Genomic DNA, 21,733 nt, shown 5'->3' on the forward strand with positions numbered 1-21,733 from the left:
ACACAGCGTTTTTGCAGGTCTTCTGGGAAGCAAGACTTTCTAGTGGGCCTCGCTGGTGTCATGTTTTGTCTCTTTCATGTGGCTTCTGTATTTATGCTCTTCAAAAACATCTCTGAGGGTTGAAGTCATTACAATAATAGGGACTAATCGGGAGTAAAAATCAGTCCCCTGATGAATCATACAATAACGGTGGAAATGTTTAGCCACAGCGGCAGACAGATGTGATTGATAGTCATGATGTATACGTCATATTTAGTCCAATAAAAGTCAAATAAAAAGATCGCAAGAAGACACTATAGATATTACTAAATGTGTTGTGTCTGCTCCCATAGCAGCCTTTCCCAAAAGCAGATCCGAGTTTAGTTTTTGTAGTGTTTCTGACTGACTGTCAGAGTAAAACATTTAAAAACAGACTGTACTAATGTGCTCTTAATGGTTGACATTAAGGGATTTTAGATTTATATATGCTGTAACAAATACATATATTGTGTTTAATTGAGTTTATTTTGCAATAGCACAGAAGACAGCACAATAAGCTTAATTTACATTTGCATGAAACATCTAGAATATTCAAATGCTTCTTAAAATGGCCTACGTGTGTGTGTGGAGGTTTGTGGTTAAGTGCGTCCAGATGCTCAGAGCGATACGGCATTTATCTGTCATGCAGGCTGGGATTGTTGTGAAACAGACGGACGGGGAAGAAGCGGGAGAATCTGACTTACTCAGAGAAAATTGGAGGGAGGGGGGGGAGACCGAGAGAGACAGAGAGCGAGACAAAGAGAGAGAGAAAGAGAGAGAGACCGAGAGCGACAGAGACAGACAGAGCGAGAGAGACAGAGACAGAGAGCGAGAGAAAGAGAGAGAGACCGAGAGAGACATAGACAGAGAGAGAGAGAGAAATAGAGCGACAGAGACCGAGAGAGACCGAGACAGAGACAGTCTGAGAGAGACAGAGACAGAGACAGAGACAGAGACAGAGAGATAGACAGAGCGAGAGAGACAGAGACCGAGACAGAGAGAGAGAAAGAGAGAGAGACCGAGAGACAGAGACAGAGAGAGAGAGAGAAAGAGAGCGACAGAGGCCGAGAGAGACCGAGACATAGACCAAGAGAGAGAGGGAGAGAGACCGAGAGAGGCAGAGACAGAGAGAGAGAGAGACCGAGAGAGACAGAGAGAGAGAAAGAGAGAGAGACCGAGAGAGACAGAGCCAGAGAGAGACAGAGAGGGAGAGAGAGAGAGAGACCGAGAGAGGCAGAGACAGAGAGAGAGAGACCGAGAGAGACAGGGACAGAGACAGAGAGAGCGAAAGAGAGAGAGAGAGAGAGAGAGAGAGAGAGAGAGAGAGAGAGAGAGAGAGAGAGAGAGAGAGAGAGAGAGAGAGAGAGAGAGAAGAAAATGCGTAAAGAGAAAGGTTGCAGACAATCTGAAATGTGACCACTGGTTGTCCATTACACGGTTCTTACTTAGCTTGAAACAACTGATGCATGATTGGAGATGAGAAAAATAAAAGCCTGACTATTAAGGCCTCGATAAACCAATTAGACGTCGGAAGTCGGGAAGTGTCCGGGCATTTGTAAGAGCCGTCTGATTAATGTATAAAATCACCGTTCTAACGTCTGAGCCGTTGAAGAGCGTCTTGGGCAGATTCAACAGGTTGAAGCGTGGGAATGTCGGGACAAATGATCACTCTGATTGGCCGTTAGCTAGCGAATTAGCGCACGGGCCCAGTGGCAATGGAAAGTCCGTACAATTCCGCTCATTTTGCACATAATCCCCAGCCAAAACCAAACTTTTCAAGTCGCTCTTTCTTTCGCCCCCCCCCCCCCTTGACTTCCATTCCAAACTTTGGCTTTGGAGGATTAGCGAGGCATATGAGTGCGATCATACACACGCACACTGAGCGCTCACAGCCATGCGAGCAGGTACAGGCACGCATGAATATTAACTTAAGAAACGTCTCCGAAATGTGAGCGATAAACCGTCAAACGAGCGCGGTTGCGATCTCGGCGTTTTGTACACAAACGTACGCAACGCCTTGAGATGTGGGTCTTTCCTGGGTGGTCTTCTCCTCGCGCAGATAAGGCGAGCGAGTCTCCCTCGGGTGAAGTAAAAGCAACAGAGGGCAGCGGGAGAAGAGGAGGAGGAGGCGTGGAGGAGGTAAAGAAAAATGCCAGGGGCCTCTTTAAACTTGGGTGTTTTGTTAGGAGCCGCTTCAAGTGCGGCGGGGGCCTTCTATTTGCAGCCCGCTGTCAGAAGTTTCTCCCAAAGTCTGGATTAAAGAGATCCTCTAATGACACTGAGGCTGCAGCGAGCAAAAAACTGCACCGCCTCCAGCCACACGCGCACACACACACACGCTCTCTAGGCTAGACGCATACACACGCACAAGGGGCACGAAGTACAACGTACACGCACTAAAGTCAGTCTATGGACTGCACACACGCACACTTTAGTCGATGTGTGCATGACGGTCGACTGATCTGCTGGTAAATAATAAAGGAGGCGCAAACCTCAAGGAGAGATGGACGGCCAGAGAGATGAGTACAGACTCTCTTTTAACTGCACTTTTATCAAAAGGACTGAAAGAAAGGTAAAGAAGTGAGGAGGAGGAGGAGGAGGAGGAAGAGGTGGAGGAGGAGGAGGTGGAGGTCTCCCTCCTGAGGTGTTAGAGGGGAGAAACTTCTCGTCTCTGTCAGTGTGTACGTGCGAGAAGATGCTTCAGTGGATATCATCGATACGGGCTGTCAATATTTTCTCTTCCCCCCCTCAGTGGTTTATGCGCAAAACCTCAAGAGCAGAAAAAGAAAAAATGAAAAGCATTTATAACCCCCTTCGCCCCCCCTTCCGGTCCGGGAAATTGTGACGCCACTGATGAGAATAGTCCGACAAGGGCTCCAGTAATGAAGACACGCTGCAAAGCGAGCTATGCCCACAAGGGGAACGTACTGTTCTCTGTCTCTCAGCTGCTGTGAGCAACAGTAGAAAGAGAATCAGAAACAAGGCTGAAATATGCACCATATGCCTGCGTGGGTATTTGTGTGTGTGTGTGTGTGTGTGTGTGTGTGTGTGTGTGTGTGTGTGTGTGTTTGTGCTGCTACGTTCTTGTCTCAGGTTTATCAAGTAGTGGAGCTCCATAGATGCTAAGTAAGTTTAGCGAAAGCACTGCGGGCGAAAAAGACTTGGCAATACTTTAAAAACTTGATTTAACCCCCCCACAATGTAATATTCACATTTTTGATAAGAAGATAAAGTTATATGATCAGAGTTTCAACTTGCTTTTCATACATATAGTGGAAAGATTTTTTTTCTTTCTCATGAGGTATATGATATTTTTTTTTTTACCTGACAAGGTATTACTTAGCTAGTTCATCAAACTGGCGGCCCCCAGTGAAGTTGTCAGCGAGGGCATATGAGAGCTGGGGTCTCAAACTCGTGGCCTAGGGGGCATTTGTGGGCCGCAGGATGATATTTTGAGGCCATTTACTTTACATCAAAGTTTAACGTTAGTGTGGCCCCCATGTTTTTTGTAGTGCCGTTTTTTTCCCCTGGAATCATACCATAGGTCAGACTCTTGCTAGCTTTTAGAGAAATGCAATTCTGAAGTGACACCAATTGGAATGAAATGATATCCTGTCACCCAGTCCCAGCCATGTCTTTTTCCAAACCTGCTGTGTGGAGGAAGGTTGGCGACAAGAGCAGCCAACTTCAAGAAGAACAGGAGACAGAATGTTTTTTTTGTTGAGCACAGAGGAACTTTCGGAGAAAGTTGCAGTGCTAAAAAAATCAGATGTCATTACCCAACGAGACATGCTGAGCTGTATGCAAAGTAGCAGGGAGACGAAAGAGAGGAAGGTCACCATTCTTGTTGACTAATCGGGCCCCTACTGTTAACTTCTATCTAGCCAATTTGGCAATTTTACTGACCCTTTCACTTTCTGATTACAGCAGCTGCAGTCTAGAATTAATTGCTTGAATACTAAATTAGTGGTTGAGGTATGAGCACGTTATTTCTTTCACTTAATAGTTTCAAATCTGTCCTCAAAACCACCATGCATTGCTTGTATGCGACAGTTGGAACGCGTGTGGCGGTTAGTGTAGAAATTTGATCGCCACAAATAGTTTTCAATTGGGCGGGGGTCGCCGTCTGTGCCTGTAGCAGTCATTGATGATCTGTGTAGCACTCTCAGCAATTAATCTTGTATTTGTATCTAATGGTTAATTGTATTAACCAATCTGTAGTTAGCACATGATGCTACAGTATCCATTCAACCTTCAAGGCTTTCTTCTCCGGTTGTCTTAATGAAGTACCTCATTATGTGGGTGCGACCCAGTGTGCCACCCAGTGTTCAGACTGAGACATCGCAGCTTGTGTTGTATTGAATTTAATTCTTTGCACTTGCCTTGACAAGAACTTGTACGGCCACATATTATAAATGGGACTTTTTATAGCCACTAGATAATTTTCTTTGATTTTAATTACGTATTTAGTTTTTTTTTTTTTTTTTTATCCATTTTATTTTTTATTCTACAGGCTGTCCAAATAGTCTGGACACAAGTAGAAATACAAAAGGCTCTACAAATTTCATAAATAAATGTGATGAAATCAACACTTTTAATATACAGTATAATATACAATGTTTAAGAGTTATCTTTTATTAATTACAAATTACTTTATATTTTACTCGGAATCACTATATTATTTATTATCTTTTGTTAGTTATTTTAGTTATCTTTTGTTTTGCAAAGTGGTGTCGTGCTTGCAGTGATGAATTGATAAATTCTGTGTAGTCATCATCCTCAAAGATGGCAGAAGTAAGTGATTTTCAACTCAAGATGGGTAAATGATTTGTAAAAAAAATAAAATAAAAAAAATAAAAAATACACACATATGTGGGGACCGACTCATAGTATAGATTTTTGTAAACAAAATGCTAATTTAACTAAATTCTAATGTGAGGCATCGGCCCAAGGCCATCGATATAAAGGACCAGTTCTGGTTCTGGCAGGGTCACCACAATTTGGATCATCAGGCCACCACCCGAAAACGCTTAATGTAGAACCCTGTTCACGCTTTGAAGGTTTGTTAAAGGTCTAAACCAAATTAAACTAAAGATTGAGAAGATTGAATGAAGGTAGCACTTGTATTGCAGGAGCTATACATCTTTAAACAACTTGACACAATCGAAGGCAAGGAAAACGGACAGAAAATATGACAATTCTCTTAAGCATAGATTCTTTATCGTCTGTGAAAGATTGGACTGGATTGCATTGGACTGATTTTTATATAGCACTTTACAATGGACATTCATCCATAAATTCTCACACGAATAGCTGCCACGCATTCTCATCAAATTTACGGGTAACATGTGACACACAACGCCCGCTGAATTAATGCATAAAATAAAAAAATTTAAGTCACACAGTTACATTTTATTAAATTATGTTTTTACAGTAGATAAACATTGATTTTAATCAATGCCAATATTTGCCTTAGTTTAAGTTGCAATCACAATATTGAGGGGAGGAGAAAAAAAATTGCAAGTCCAAAATCATTCAGCCCGACCTCAGACACTGGTTTGAGAGTGTTTTGGAGAGTTTTCTGATCTCAACAGTTTAAAATGTGAAACTGGAAATGGACTTGAGGGTATCTGTGCCGTCGAGCGATGACATCCTTTTAAGAAAACTGACTCATCAAGCACAGATGAGAAGGCTTCTGTAGTTTAATGAGTAATTTCCCTTTGTTGTCTGTGATGGTCCCTATGAGTTGTTCCACTTCCCACGTTCCCTCTTAGCATCCTGGAATGTTATCTCTCCAGCTCCTACTTCCACCCCTCTCTGTCTGATATGCCGATCAAACGCGGCCGGGAAGCCCTCACTCACGGCCGGAAGAGCCATCAATCCGCCAACACCGGGCCAACATGCAGCGTTGCGAGCACAACATGAACATCAGTGTTAAGGCAGGCGAGTGCTAACAGATGCAGAGAGCCAGTCAAAGGCTGATGGAAAGAGAGAGATTTGATGTCAGATGGCTTTTGCTGACAGCAGCATGGACAAAAAAGACAAATGCACTCAAATATAAAAGCAACCATAAAGGACGAGCACGACTTCAATAACCTAAATTATAAATCGGGCAAACTTACTGGCCTGGAATGTATCCAAATGTCATGTTAACAAGCAGGGAGAAGCAAGGCTATACAGCGAAAACCCATGATATACAGTATTGCGGTTCATCTTTCAAGGCCTGACTATGTCAAAGAGCTTAATTTTTTTAAAGGGGTTTTTAAAGTATTAAAAGCAAATTTGAATATAAGAACTGGGTGCCTTCTGTGTGGTACAACATTGTGTTATGTCCAAACATGGTCAATTTCATATTTTTTCACAAATCAATACTAATGGTCTGTCCCTACTTAGCCTGCTATTTGTATGTACCAATTTAAAGTGTTGCACAGATCTATGAACTCTAACTCTAATTTCCACCTATTAAAAATGCTTAGTCAGCTAATTGTCTTATTGATGTCATCACTCATGGCTCAAAGGCTTTTGAAAAAGAGTTTGCCGTTTTGACTGGTTGGGTTTTGGTGTGAGCTCAGACTTTGATGAGGACGTTTTAATCAATGGCACTGTACTAAATCTATTAGTTTTTAGTGCAAGCTTGGCTTGCAAGTATTTGCAAACGTAACAAAAGTTTGTGTAAGGTTGCAAACGGTCACAAAGAGACGTTCACCAAATGATAAGAAAAACCAACCATTAAAACTGTTTGCAACCATTAAAACTGTTTGCAACCATTAAAACTGTTTGCAAATGTCTTTGCGACCATTAGCAATCTTTAACGAACCCTGCCGAAAAAACATTTAATACAATCGCAAACACTCGCAAGTAGGGATGCGCCGAAATGAATTTTTTGGGGACAAAACCGCAAATGAGAAATGCTTGGCTGAAAACCTAAAACACAGAAAAAAAATGATGCCATTTTTTAAATTTATCATTGCATTTATTATAATTAATTAAAATGATAATATTATTATAAAATATTTAGGCCTATTTAGCACGGGCATTTTAACAAAGCACAGTATAAATTGAAATGCGTCTACGCCACAGACATCAGAGAAATTAAACTTTAAACACCAAGCGCGGGGTGAGCAACTGAGCATTTTCTGCCGGTGCAATTGCACTTTATAGTCAATGTACAGTAGTTCGCACCGGCGGGCACGGATGCGTGCGGTGCGGATGACGGTGCGAATGACACATTTGTAGGCTATTTGGAGCGGGACACGTTGCGGAGCACTTAAAATCGGCACCAGCTCATCGGCTTTGGGAACGGACTGCAAAGTCACACACGCCGTCCTGTACAGTTCTATCGCCACCCTGAGATAGTGGTAAGTGTTTATTTTAAAACGGTTGGTAGCAATAGTGCTAACATTAGCTAAAGTAATTAGCACGGCCACCAAAATGCAAGTGAAAAAGTGGAAGCGCTCGAGGGAAGCAAAAAAGGAAGGCGCTGCAGGAGAAAGAGTGGCTCACCTGTAGTGCAGTACTCTGCAGCGCTCTCTTTTTTGACAGTTTACCAAGCGACCCTCTCTTTCTCAGGTGTGTACAATGAGGCTGCCGGTACTCACAAACGCCAGCGACCGGCAAGGCGGACACTCACTCCCGTGTTTGGTGTTTAATTCAAACAGACACATGCTTGCAGCAGGTTATTTTGTTTTTTGTTTTGCTTGCGTCACCACAACATCCTCTTTCGGCCATATTCTTTTGGCTTGAATTTTATTTTCGGTGGCCGAATATTCGGTGCATCACTACTCGCAAGCCTTCACTGCTCAGTGATTTACTACCTTAAGCTACTTTTGCTCTGTGAATGTCTTCAGTTGTTCGGTTTGTTTATGCTATTAAGATGTTGTGTGAAGCACATTTAGTTGCCTTGTGTATGAAATGTGCTAAATAAATAAAGTTGCCTTGCCTGGCGTGGTTCTGGGTGTTCAGCCAGCCTAGCCGATCATGTCAAGCGTGGAGAAACTCGGGTGGCGGATGTGGGAAACGCTCATTCATTGATACATTTTCAGAAATAGGACGATGATGATAATGATAATAATAATAATAATGCATCAGATTTATATCGGACACAAGATTTACTCGTTTTTTTATTTCACTCTTGATGGGTGGGCAGGCACGCCAGAGACCCAGCTACCAGCATTTGTATAAAAGCCATAAAAAATATATATTGGTCATGTTTTAAGAGTCAACAAAAACTGAGGCACCACATCTTCATCAGCAACTTTTTTCACATAAGAGGACCACATTTGGTTCAATGTTTGGTTGGGAATGTGTCTTAATAAAGACACACACACACACACACTTTCTCTCTACCCACAGACGGGTATCCACAGCACCTGTTCTTGATCCACTGCTGCCATTTCTTCCCACAGGCAAAGTCATCCATCCTTTTAACTCCCTCAGAAACTAATGCATATATAACACCACCGCAACTACACACTAGCCCACTAGGATTGTTTGTTTACGCGCACGGGAAGCCTTCATTACCGCCAACCGCAACGTGGCGCGGCGACTAAATACTGTGATGTGCGCCACATACGGTACCGAGTCATCCTCAAACGCTGGGACAACGGTCAGCGTTGCATTATGTAAGCTGTCACTACACCCGAAAGAAGACCTTGTCTTTGACAAGCGCGGCAGGAATGGGCCTGGATCAAAAAGGTGTGTGCAAACACAATATACCGAGCATACATGTGGCCGCGCGCCAGGGAAAGCTATTGAACGGCGTTAGAGACAAGGGCACTAACTCAAAGCTATGTTTGCTCTAAGAGCCTGAGGGACAGAAAGAGTGTGTGGATGGAGAAGGCGCACACGTAAGACTTCAGTGTCTGCGTGCGCGCGCGCACGTGTGTGTGTACGGCAGGCTGGAGAGAGACGGGAAGCGCTGCTGCGGGGTGCGAGAACAGCGCTGATCAAAGCCCGAGCGGGTGACACCATGGGCGGAGTGCCATTGTTTATTCACCAGCCACCTTCTCCCTTTTGGCAAGACGAGGGAAGCATGTGCGCCTCTGCACGTGTGTGCGTGTGTGTGTGTGGGAACTGAGTTTGAAGAGTTCGGAGATGCAGTCGCGGGAAGACAGTGTATGTGTGTGATAAAAGAGACAAGACCTGTGTGTGGGTTGGTGTATGTATGTGTGTGTGTGTGTGTCCTCACCTTTCACTTGGCAAGGGTAATGTGGGTTGGAGTTGTGTCACATTTGGCAGATGCGCAGTACAGCAAGTCTTCACAGGCAAAAACTCACAATGTGTACACATTCACGCCCGCACTATTAAGCTTTCCAATACATTTCAAATATACCTTGAAGCCTAAATAAACTAAACCACAGACCATCCGACTACACTATGTTAAACTAGGGATGCCAACACCAAACAGCTGTAGATGTAAAAATTCTCCCATACAACACAGGCGGTAGTTTTTGTATTTTTTTCCTGAATCAGATTTTGTTTGTAGGCACTCATAATTATTGCACATTTGACCAAATTCAAGTATTTCATGAAACGTGCAGGCAACGCTGCAGACTACCATGTCAGTTGAACCAATAGCACGCAGCGCTACATATCACGTGATGTTATTCAGCCAATCTCAGACGTCGACATGCAACAAGCTGTCGGTCACAACAACAGCTGAGCTACACGACGAAACGTTACACAAAATATGTGCGAAAGGCGCAGCTTCTACGTTTGCAGGTGAGTATACATATTTTGGAAAAACACTAGTGATGCTATTTATATGTTGTATAAAGTTTGCCGATGTTAATGACGAGTAAACGCGTCAACTGTTAGCATGTATGTTAGCATATGTGTTGTTTGCAAGTCTTGCTCAAGCTCGAGACCTGAAGCTATATTTCTTTGTCGCTGAATATCATCTCGAATTACAATTACGTTTTTCATCACATATGGCGTGGGAGGGAAAACCCAAATTGGTGCAAGTTGTGTGTGTTTAAGTGGCAGCTGGCCATTTAGCTTTAGTCAGGCTTGATAAGCCACACACTCACGGTGACAAGTTGATGTTAGGGTTTAGTTTATTAAGGGTATTTTATTGATGTTACAGAAATGTAATTTTGACCATAGAAGGAGAGATCAGGAAAGAAATGTAAATGATCTAAAAATATGATGCTTTGCAGATCCTCAGCAAAATGAAAGAAAACTACCATGGAACTTTGTCGGACATAAATAATTGAATTACACACCCTAGGGTTTGTATTTTATCCATCTTAACAGCATATCAATAAACTAACTACAGTATTAATAATATTAATTTCATGAACAACAACAACAACAACTTGAGTTAGTCATCTTCAAATGATCTATTGCCACAGATTGTGCATAGGGATGTAACAATATCCAAACATCACGATACGATATTATCATGATATAAAGGTCACGGTACGATAATTATCACGATATTGTGGGAAGGTTGGCGATATAAAAAAAAGGTCACAATATTGTAATTTTTTTTTAGCTCATACTAAAAAACACACACAATATTGTGCTTTTGTTCATTACAGTAATGAAAAATATTATAACAATATGATAAATATTATATATAAAAAATATATAAATACAAGATATATATTGAGGCACTTACATACTAATGCAAGCACAGATTCAGTTCCTCCACATATTGACTGTTCAACAAGCATAATACATTACCCTTCATCTGTCCATTAGCGTGGATTTTAAACATAGAAGGGCCAAATCCATGCGTAAATATGAATGCAAATTTTTTTTAAATGTATATTTTATAGAAAGACAGACATAAAAAGCTGGATGAATGCGGATGGATGAATGAATTGATTTACTGAAACAATTGCTAGATTCATGGAGAAAAAGTACCACTGATTGTCACACTGCTCACCTCACATAGACAAGACAGCTACAAAGACAAACAGACAAAATACTTTTTTAGACCCCGCGGGAACCCTGAGCTCATTAAATCAATGGTAGATTTAACTGATCCACCGTTACTTGGATAAATGTGACAATTCTAGAGCTAATACATAGCGTCATAAAAAAGAAACGACCTACCCATCACTTTTTTTTTCTTTTTTTTTTTAAACAGTCCACAATAAAGAGAAATAAGCAATGGCATTTTATTGAACTAAAATGCATTGTCTTACAGGCTTCATTCTAAGTGAAATCTGTGGCAAGAAAAATATGCAATTGGATGTTAAGATGATGTTACTTTAAAAAGCGGTATATGTATTTTTTTTTACAATTGTTACATTTATGTCAGCACCAACGTTACTTTAGTTAACGAAAACTAACAAAAAAACTACAATTTAAAAAACATTTCGTTAATGAAATAAAATAAAAATGAAGATGTTGACTAACTAAAACTAACTATAATTATAGTGAAAATGTCCTTTGTTTTAGTCTTTGGTAATTAAATTAATGCATGAGCCTTTGGGGATGATTTTAAATGTGATTTTAAGTAGATTTATTTTTACCATGGTGTTTTTTAAATATTGTGCACAAGTAATACACATTTGATTTAAAACTAAAACTAATACTGAAACTAACTCAAACTAAACTCAAACTAAGCATTTATTGAATAACTAAAAGTAATAAAAACAGAACCACCCTGAAAACTAATTAAAACTAACTCCATAAAAAAAAATAAAAAACTCAAAACGAAAACAAAACTAACTCAAATGAAAATTCCAAAACAATAATAACCCTGGTCAGCACAGACTGACGTGGACACAATTTTTTAAAAAGTAGTTAAACTGTATACAGATCTACTCGACAGATGGTTCGCCACACCTACGCAGTTCAATGACATCCATTACACAAGCAGTATCACAACTTATAATGAGCATACTTAAAGATGAAGTCAACCTTAAACATTTCTTGGCAATAATATGTTACTAGTCTAAACGTGACATTCGGATTAATGTTACATTTGTGGAATATGAGTTATGCAGCAGCTCACCTGTTTTCTGAAGGTGAGCTGTGATTGGTTGTTACCTGAGTAACTGTGATGTAATTTGCCTTTGACATTAAGTGGCAAAATGGCTGCCTAGATACTGATAAAAACGGCTGGATTTTGCTGCTTAATTCACATTCCACTAACACAATATTAACCAAAATACCATATTTAGACTTGTGGGGCTGCCTAGAACATATAATTGTCAATAAATATTTATGGGTTAGCTTTAAGTGTAGCAGTGTTGCTCTAAAAAGTATGACATTAAAAGGCTTTTGCTATTGACAGACACATTTAAGTACAGTAGCGCCTACAGAGGGAGCTAAATTTGATCACGGGATTCCAGTGTAGTAACAGAACAACTTTATTGCGATTATCCCACTTCCAACGACGTTATTTTCCTCCCGCACCATTGTCCGAAGCCCTTCGCTAGCCTCGCAATCCAAAACGTCAGCAAGTGACCCACTCAGGGTTCTTGCAGGAATCACAAAGTTAAATTTTAGATCTTTTTTTAGACCCTTTTACACCATTATGCGAAACATTTTAGACCGACTTCAAGTCATTGTAAGCTAGTGCTTTCCGGCGTTCGCCTGTGACTCGAGTGCCTTCACGCCCACAGTCCCCAACTTTATATTTTGTTTTGCATACTTTGCAACGAGCCGAGTGCCTATCACCTGCTTCCTCTTCCAACCAGTTGGAAGACTCTGTACTTTCAAGCCAATTCTTGTTAAACTGACATTTACTCATTTTACAGAAACACGCTGACAGTCCCCATTCTGACTAACCGCATGAACTCGGTGGAGATGAAAACTTGAAAGATACGGTACGCGGTAGTGGACACACTGATCCACCTAATTATAATGCTACATCACACCAAAAGCAAAGGGAGTGTTTCGCCTCGCTTTACTGACTAGCGTTTCACTGCCGGAGTGTACACTGGCGCATCATTTGCGCACACCGGAGAGAGAAGCTTTGCTTTGCTTCACTTATCACAGCCACTTCCACTATGGCAAAACTCTTCTCAGAAAAAAAAAAGGTTCAACATTGCAATCAATACAAAATGTAGTGTGTCTGTATGAACACTTGGTGGCACACTGGGCCGCACCCGCAAAATGACGTACTTTATAGACAGCCGAAGAAGAGAGCCGTGAAGTGAAGGGATAACGTCATGTGTTAACTTTGAATCGAAGTGAATAAAGACTTATTGCTGAGAATTCTGCACAGATCATCAAACTCAATGTCAGCTACAGGCACAGACAGCGGCCCCCAGCCGATTTTATTATTTGTGGCGATCGAAAGCTTTTATCTGCTGAATGCAACAAGCCAGATGCTATGCTAACCGCTACGAACTACCCGCCCGCCCGAATTACATTGACTACAATACAAACACACCCCCTCAAATGCTTTTGGTGTTGACGTTTTTCAGCACGCAGACAGTAGAAACAACAACAGGCACTTTTATTTTTCTACAGAAAGTTATCGTAATGGATGGAGCGGATATAAGAATTTAAAGCGTAAGTAAATGAAATTGTAGTCCTAGGATGAAAATATGGGTGTTTTTTGTTTTTTTAAAGACATTTAAGGCCTAAAATGTAAGTTTATGAATATGACCGCAGGAACCCTGCCCACATCTCCCCTTAAGCTGTCTGGAACTTGTGGAGTATGAAATATGAACAGGTAAGTGCATACTGAAATGTTTATAGAGTGTTAACTGAACACGAATAAAAAGCCAAGAGACATTTTTATAGGTCACAAAAGAAAAAAGCAGCATCTCATCTGCTCCTTTGCCGTAAATCTTTCTTGTGTGTCTGGAAAACAACACCGCAAGGCTTTGATGCCCCGAATCTAAAACGATTGAAAAACGTGTCAGCATTGTGAAACTTCATACGACTCGTCTATAAAAATAATCATGGGACAAGTTAATATGCCAAATACCACAAAGGTTTTCTAATAATAGTAAAACATTAATAAAAAATACTAAAACATTTCCCAAATGCATGTATTTATTTGTACAACATTTCTACAATAGCCACTTATTAGTTAACAGTAATAAGTGGCAATAAATTATGGTTTGTTTGTTAACCCCAGCCAGCACAAACAGGTCCGCATCTGCTTCCATTACTCGTGCAACCAATGAAATACAAGTCTGTTAACAGTTGCTTTGGTGGCCTGCATGATTTCAATCAAGTCATTTATTTCCAACTGGCTGACAACAAACTTAACTTTGTTATTCACAGCTATTGAACACTATTGCTTGTGCTAGGAAGCCAAATGTTGAGCTAGCTAGCTAGCTAGCCGCTAGTGGCTCAAGGACTTCACGGCATATTAATGTGCATTGTTTTCATTAACTTATCCTCCTTTTCGCCATCATTATGCATTTCGACAAGATATTAACACCGTGTGCAGTTTTAATATTAAAGCTACTGAACGCAGACAATTTTATTTCCAATCGCTACTGCCACCTGTGACCGGAAAATTAAACTGCATTTACCCTTCTTCATGTTGTACACAAATGCGATCATGCGTACATGATGTCACATCCGCAGACAGATTGCGGGAAATTTGAACCCGAATCCAGTCTGAAAACTATTGGCCAGAGGCTTGCAGGAGTACCCATTATGAACAACTAAGGTTTAAATCTACTAATTAAAAAGTTATAAATGGTCAAATAAAAACGATACTGTAAATATATTTTTGGACAAATTGTTACAAAGTGCAGCTTCCTGTGTGTCTAATCCTTGCTAAAGAAAGAGTAAATAATTGTTTTTTTTTTTAAATAGCTTGACATATAGCCAGTGGAAATAAGGTCATCTAGCCTTCCACATACTTATGTCAAAATATCAATAAAAACAAAATCATGATATATTTTTTGTGATTGACTGGCTGAACTCAGTATCAAGCCCTCCAAGTTGCCCATCATCCACTCCATCCAAGATTAAGGTTTTTTTGGGGGGTTTTTACCTTCAGGGCAAAACAAAACTGCAAAATGCCTGGCTGTGTCAAAAGGAGATGGAACGTGCGGATTCATTCAGACATAATGAATCATAAGTGACATATACGTTCCCACGCTGATAACCACTGACTGTTAATGTAGGCAAAATGCGTCAAATGATGATTGCCCAATCAAGTTTATTGGTGGGAACTAACTTTTGTATAATGTTACATAAAACACGCTCAAGTTTGGAAGCCAATGGATTTGAATTCCAAACAATAGAGAGTCAATATAAAACTCCTGCCACTTTGCAATAAGCGCTACTCCTTTGTGATGCCTGAAAAAGACAAACTCTGAACAAATTGGCCATCTGGGGGGGGGGGGGGGGTGGGGGGGGCTTTGGGATGGAGCTCGGGAAGAGGGGACTTTGAGGGTCTGAAAAGAGATCTCCAGATCTCTGAAGGGAAGTCTCACAGACCTGCCCCTCTTTTACTATACGAGGCAGCTGCAACCACAAACAGACAAGGTTTGTGTTTGGGAACATGTCCTCTTATCCCAGACACAACAAGTCTTTATTTAGCGAGCCACACCCAATCAACTGCCACTGTGTCCCCCCTGTCGCCTTCCTTTGGGCACAAGCAGAGAAAAGAACAGGCGAAAAAACAACAACTATAGACTAAATAGACTAATTATTCGGCGTATGCGTCAACAAGATTCTCTAGGCCTATTTTGATGACATTACCTTGTTCATAAATTAAGCCGGAATGCAGAAATGTTCTTGTTAACGAAACCGAGCAATGATGCGGAGAGGTTTCTACTATATGAAGTGGAAAATAGTGGACACATTCATAAACAATCCACTAAAAGACAATATGGAGCCTTGCAGGCCGCCATCAAATTGACAGGACACACGCATGCTAAATGTGCGCTTCGACAAAAGAAACTGGACATCCGTCTGCTCCATAAAAGTGGACGCCAGACAAGGCTTGTTTTTTTCTTAAACAATATAGAAGATGACAGGGAAGTTCACTACTTGAAAATAAATGTATAAAATCAAAAGATATGCTGCCTTTCGCAAGCTTAATGTGCCGCAATTGTTGCTCTGTTGCACTGACCTTGTTGGCCTGGTCAGCCTGCTGGGTTCGATTTCTCATGTCTTGCGCCCATCGACTGTCGGCCTCCTCCCGTTGCCTCTTCATCGCCTGCTGCAGACCGACAGCATCCTCTTTTGCGCTGCACACCGAGTGTTGGAGCTCAGCAATCATCTACAGAACAGACAGAATGGAAAATGTGCATTGGCTTGCTAAGACTGTAACTCTTAATTTGTCATCTGTTAGTGTGTCTGAAAATATTGTATAAATGTCACCGTCTTTGTAACAGGTTAATAATAATAAAACTAAAATAGAGAAATGAAATACAAAAAAAATAAATAAAAGATAATTTGGAGATACATGCTGATATTGTATTTTATATTATAAGTTGCATAAAAAAGTAAAAGAAAACAAACAAATACAATTTGGAGGTACAGTTACATGCTTTTGACCGGAAACAACAAAAGCCCGGGTTGTTCTTAAAAAAATACAATCATTTATTGTCATTATCATCATCATCATTATTATTAATATAATTGGCATTGTTATAATTTTAGGATACATACTTTTTACTTTTTATTACAGAGTCCAAGTTGCGCTATACAGGTTAAAATAAAAATATACGTTGTAATCTTTCCAGCTTTCACCCACATTGTGGTAGCAAGCCACAAAAGTAATCACGACTACATGATCAAGTGTGTGTGTGTGTGTGTGTGTGGGGGGGGGGGGTATCAAGAAGTGCCAGGAAACTTGATTTAAGAGTGCCTGATTCCAGACGTGATTGAAATCTCAGGGACTTAAAACCCATCAGAATGTGTAACAAGATACAAGATAACGCTATAGGCCAACAAAGTGGAAAATCTGCTGATGGAAACAGATTTACAAACACAGGCTTGAATGAGGATCAAGTTGGAACGGAAACATGTTGGCATTCTGACAAAATGTCTATCCTACCATTGGAACAGAGCGAATAATGTATTTAACACTTTTAATTGAATAAAGAAAGGTATTTCAACATGTTTTCAACAGCCCTGTGTACAGATTTTAGGCCACTATTACATTTGCTTCAAGCTGCATTGCAGTTTGTCACTTTTTTACTCGCAACCTGTGGCCAAAAGCGTAACTGCAGTGCCAAGCTCGTGCATGGTGCGCGCTCGAATGAACTCTTCGGTTTTTTCAGTTTTCTTGGAGTCTGAGCTGGAGTTGGGGCAGTGCTCGCACCCGGCCTCTTGTTTGTTTTGTTTTTTCCCAGTTTCTATCCCAACACTAAATGCCAGCAGGGACGAGCTTGTGCAGTACTTGGTACTCATAAAAATGATTGAATACTACGCACTTCAAATGTAAGTATCGCAAATTTTTCAGACTATAAGTCACATTGTTTTTCATAATTTGGCCGGTCCTGAGAATTACGCAGCTTGTATATATTAAAACGAGAGCTCGGACTGCCACCAAAAATTCCCGCTACCAAGGGTGCATTTGGAATTTGCTTTGAGCGCACTACTTCACTCTGACCGTTCGGAAACGCAGAGCATTGTTCAAATATGCCGTTCCGTTATTGAGAGTGCCTGGTGATCATAAAATCCCACGCATGTAAGATTTCATCAAGATCATCAAGACTTTTGAAAGCTTGATTTAAAAATTTTAATGCCAAGGTCTTGTTTTATTCATGATTCAATGCCCTTTTAAGAATTTGTAGGTATTTACGGGAAGATGACGACTGTGAAGAAGGCAATTAAAACAACAAAAATTGACTTTTGTGCAGTATTCATGCATAATCAGTAAGTATTAGGGGTGTAAATCTCTCCAATCAAGACGGTCCGATACGCATCTTGAACATGGGATGCGATCCGATACAAGGACAGTTCGATTTTAAAATGGAACGATTCGGTTTTGTTCGATTCAGTAGGATTACGATTCGATTCGGTGTAGCGGTGCAACGATTATTTGATTACTCAACAATTAGTCAATCACCAAATTAATTCATAATTATTTTGTTACTCAGTTAATCATTTGAATATCTTGTTCAGTGGTGGCCAAGTCCGGGGCTCGAGAGCCCCTATCCAGCCTGTTGTCCATGACTCCCTTCTTCAGCACAGCTGAATCTAATGATCAGCTCATCAGCAAGCTTTGCAGAAGCCTGATAACGATCCTGATCATGAATCAGGTGTGTTAGTGGAGAGAAATATGGAAAACAGGCTGGATAGGGGTTCTCGAGGTTCGAACTTGGCCAGCCCTGATCTTGTTGAATTTAAGCCCTGCCCGTTATTTTGTTTTGATTAAATTCTTGCCAAAATAATTTTTTTCACTTTCAACCGCTCAAAATTTTCACTGGCATCAGACCTATCTATACATATATGGTTTTATTTTGTTTTCAATGTGCCCTATGGACAATAATAGCAGTATTATGCTAACAGCAAAACTAACTATGCTGTGTATATATATATATATATATATATATATATATATATATATATATATATATATATATATATATATATATATATATATATATATATATATAAATAAAAAATAAAATTCGAATTCGAATATTTTATATGACATAGTTAGAGGGTTGAATGAGTCCATTAGTCATAACAGTATAATTTTTTTATGCATGCCCAGTTTTTACACAATGGCATTTTTCTGCATAAAATTCTTGTAATTTTGTCCCAAATCAGGCTTTTCCTTTGAAGTGTGATAACTTAGTCATTTCTGAAAACTTTTTTTTCACTTTCAATCGCTCAAAATGTTCAGTGGCATCAGACTTATCTATACATATATAGTTTTATTTTGTTTTTTATTTTGTATGCCCCCTATGGACAATAATAGCAGTATTATGCTAACTATGCTGTATATATATATATATATATATATATATATATATATATATATATATATATATATATATATATATATATATATATATATATATATATCATGGATAGATATAAATCAAAGTAAAATATTTCATATGACATAATTAGATCCTTGAATAAGTCAATAAGTCGTAACAAGATATTTTTTTCTTTAGAAAAATAAGGTCAAAGTCACCATAACTGATTTTGATGATTTTGATAACACTTTAGAACAAATATGCAGAATTCATGAACATGAAACACCAGTTACTGAAACGAAGAACTACTACTAACTAAACAACAGAACTACTTTTTTTTCCCATTTAACATTTCATGCAATGGGTCTTGATGTGTTTTTTGCAAATGTAAGTTCCACATTTTGCGCAAAACGTTTGAAGCCCGAAGTGGCTTTGTGCAAAGGCCACATTGTTTGCGCTTAGACGGGGGTCCAGCACGCTGCTCTGCATGCTCCACCTGCTCCACCAAGCCTTCGGTAGAAGGCTTTGCTTCCCGTTTCAAAATTTCAGGCCAAATTAGAGCCTTGCCTAGTTCCTCAAGCCGCTTGAAGCTTTTCTTATGGTTCGCTGTATGATGTCTTAGTTGGAAAACAAATCTAACGCAGTTTCAGGGCTGCTTATTATGGCTACTGCGTAGAGGGTTGCCCCGGGGTTAGGAATGGGATGGGGGAAATAATGTGTGGCCACATAGTGAGTAGGAGACCATAATAGTTTCTAATTTCTTTGCCCTGATCGCCGTCATTTTCCTCATCCTCTGCCTCCTCGTCGTGTTCATCTCTGTCCCTAGTGTATTTTTTTCAAATGCTTTTTCTTTGATGAAACACAGAAAAACATAAAAAAGCCAGAAAATGGACAAATAACACTGACGGGTTAAAATGATTTAAATATTGTAATTTACACATTTGCAAACATCTGCTTTTATTTTGGAAAACAGTGAGCAACATTTTTGCATATGTAATGTTCTGACATTCTACAGACCAAATTAGTATGTCGTTTTCACATGCATCTGCAAGTTGTAACTACTACTGAATATCTTTTTCAACATCTTACTAAATGTAAACTAAAGAACTTAAAACAGTTACATCTTAGTTACTTTCTATTACGTTTACTGTTGTGAGACAGTGTCAGTTCCTGTATACTACCCATCCATGCAGTGAATAAGTTGGTGTATGCGTAATGCTGATCAAGGTTCTTCTTGTGGAAAAAAATAGCTGAACTTGATCATCACGATGATGTCACCTATCATATTTCATTATCAGTAACGAGGGCTGGCAATTTATTGTTGTGTTGTCAGACAGGAATCTAGTTGCACATCATATCGAGGGCGCTAATGTTTTTATCATGTCCTGAAAGCCCTCATTCTCCACAACGCAGTTTGGCTTAAGTCTTTAACAATAAACCCGGTTATTAGTAGGGCTGTGCAGATCGATCCAATTATCGATATAATCGATACTAAAGTATCTGTATCGCATCGATACCAACGAGCTAGTATCGATCCTTTACATTTATTTATTTCTTGATTAATGATTAAGGTTTGGAAAAATATATTGTTTGTTTTTGTACATATATACTGTATTCTTATTCTATTTATTATTAATTATTTTAAACGAATTATTTTTTACAGTAAATGACATTTTACATTAAGCCCTATTATGCTTTGTTTGATCTTTTCCAAGTATTAATTGAGCTTGGTATTAGTATAGCAAAACATGTAAGTATCATATGTATGTGTCTAAAAAAGAGGAACTCCAGTAGCTGGCATTTCTTTGAGTGCAGAAGAGCGACAGCCACAGGGACTAAGACTATGAAGATTATGACTACATTGCAACTTTAAGCAACAGTCCAGTCAGGACAGTTCAGTTGATGATATTATGTTATGGCATGGTTAAGAACTCAACAAGAACGTTTAATTTGCAAAAAAAAAAAAATGTAAGCAAACATGTTATTTTAATAGGACAAATTATTTAAAATAACATAATATTTTATGAACCTAAAAGTACTTGGTATCGGTGATACTGGCACCAGTATTTACTTGGTATCGATCGATACCAAAATCTCAAGTATTGAGTTAATTGGTGGGAGGAAGATTTGTTTGGAAGGTGTAACTCACACTATGGTTGTAGGCTAGCGGGCTAGCTAGCAAGAAGCTACAGCGCGTAGCATGCCGCTGGACTCTCCGCTCAAACTTTCGCTCCTTCAACAAGCCGAGTAAGTTCCAAACAGTGAAAACCGGTCGCCATTTCCTCCTCCCTTCCGTGAAGCTTTTTCAAATTGCCCGCGTGTGGAGGACACGACTATAGTCAGTTCGTCCCCCCCGAGTCCCGACATGTACAACAGCTCCAGTAGCTCGCTCTGTCTCTGCCTGTCTCTCTTTCTCTCGCCCGCTCTCTCTCATTGTAGAACTTGTAATCCCTTGAAGAAATCCCCATTTTTAATAAATGTACCTGTAATCTGATTACATGTTTTTTCCTGTAACTGTAACGGAATACAGTAAAAAAAAAAGAAAAAAGAAGTGTAATCTGATTAAGTAACGGCGGTATTCCGTTACTCCCCAAGCCTGGTCACCAGCCATTAAAAATAAGGAAGGGGCAGGTCTAGCAACATCCAATTGTGAATGACAAGACATTTATCACTGACGGTTCAGTGACAATATTGTCCGCCGATTCGTAAACATACCCTGAACGGGGAAAACGTCAAACCCTCTCCAGCAAAATGCTTCTTAATCTAAGTAGTAATGAAAATACATTCCACATGTGCAGTGGCTTTAGATGAATGGTCACCTACAATCACGGCTTTCCCACAGTGGAATAGAAAAAAAGGGGGGGGGGTAGAAGGAAGGGAAAAAATGGATGAGAAAG

The 21,733-nt window shown here is 39.8% G+C and overlaps 1 protein-coding gene across 4 annotated transcripts in view; it reads right to left on the reverse strand.

Moving 5' to 3' along the window:
* Positions 1–21,733, reverse strand: part of cep112 (centrosomal protein 112) — a 182,646-nt gene that overhangs the window by 40,759 nt on the left and 120,154 nt on the right. For all 4 annotated transcript variants that reach the window (XR_015096919.1, XM_086093239.1, XM_086093230.1 and 1 more), the window contains one exon: positions 16,028–16,177. Coding sequence is in view for 3 of the 4 variants with exons in the window: in XM_086093239.1 (XP_085949365.1) it covers positions 16,028–16,177 (150 nt within the window). In the remaining variant the exon portion in view is untranslated. The remainder of the gene's footprint in view (positions 1–16,027; positions 16,178–21,733) is intronic.

The sequence above is a fragment of the Leptonotus elevatus genome, chromosome 1 (assembly GCF_054856555.1).
Source record: "Leptonotus elevatus isolate MCC_2025b chromosome 1, RoL_Lele_1.0, whole genome shotgun sequence".
Classification (NCBI taxonomy): domain Eukaryota; kingdom Metazoa; phylum Chordata; class Actinopteri; order Syngnathiformes; family Syngnathidae; genus Leptonotus; species Leptonotus elevatus.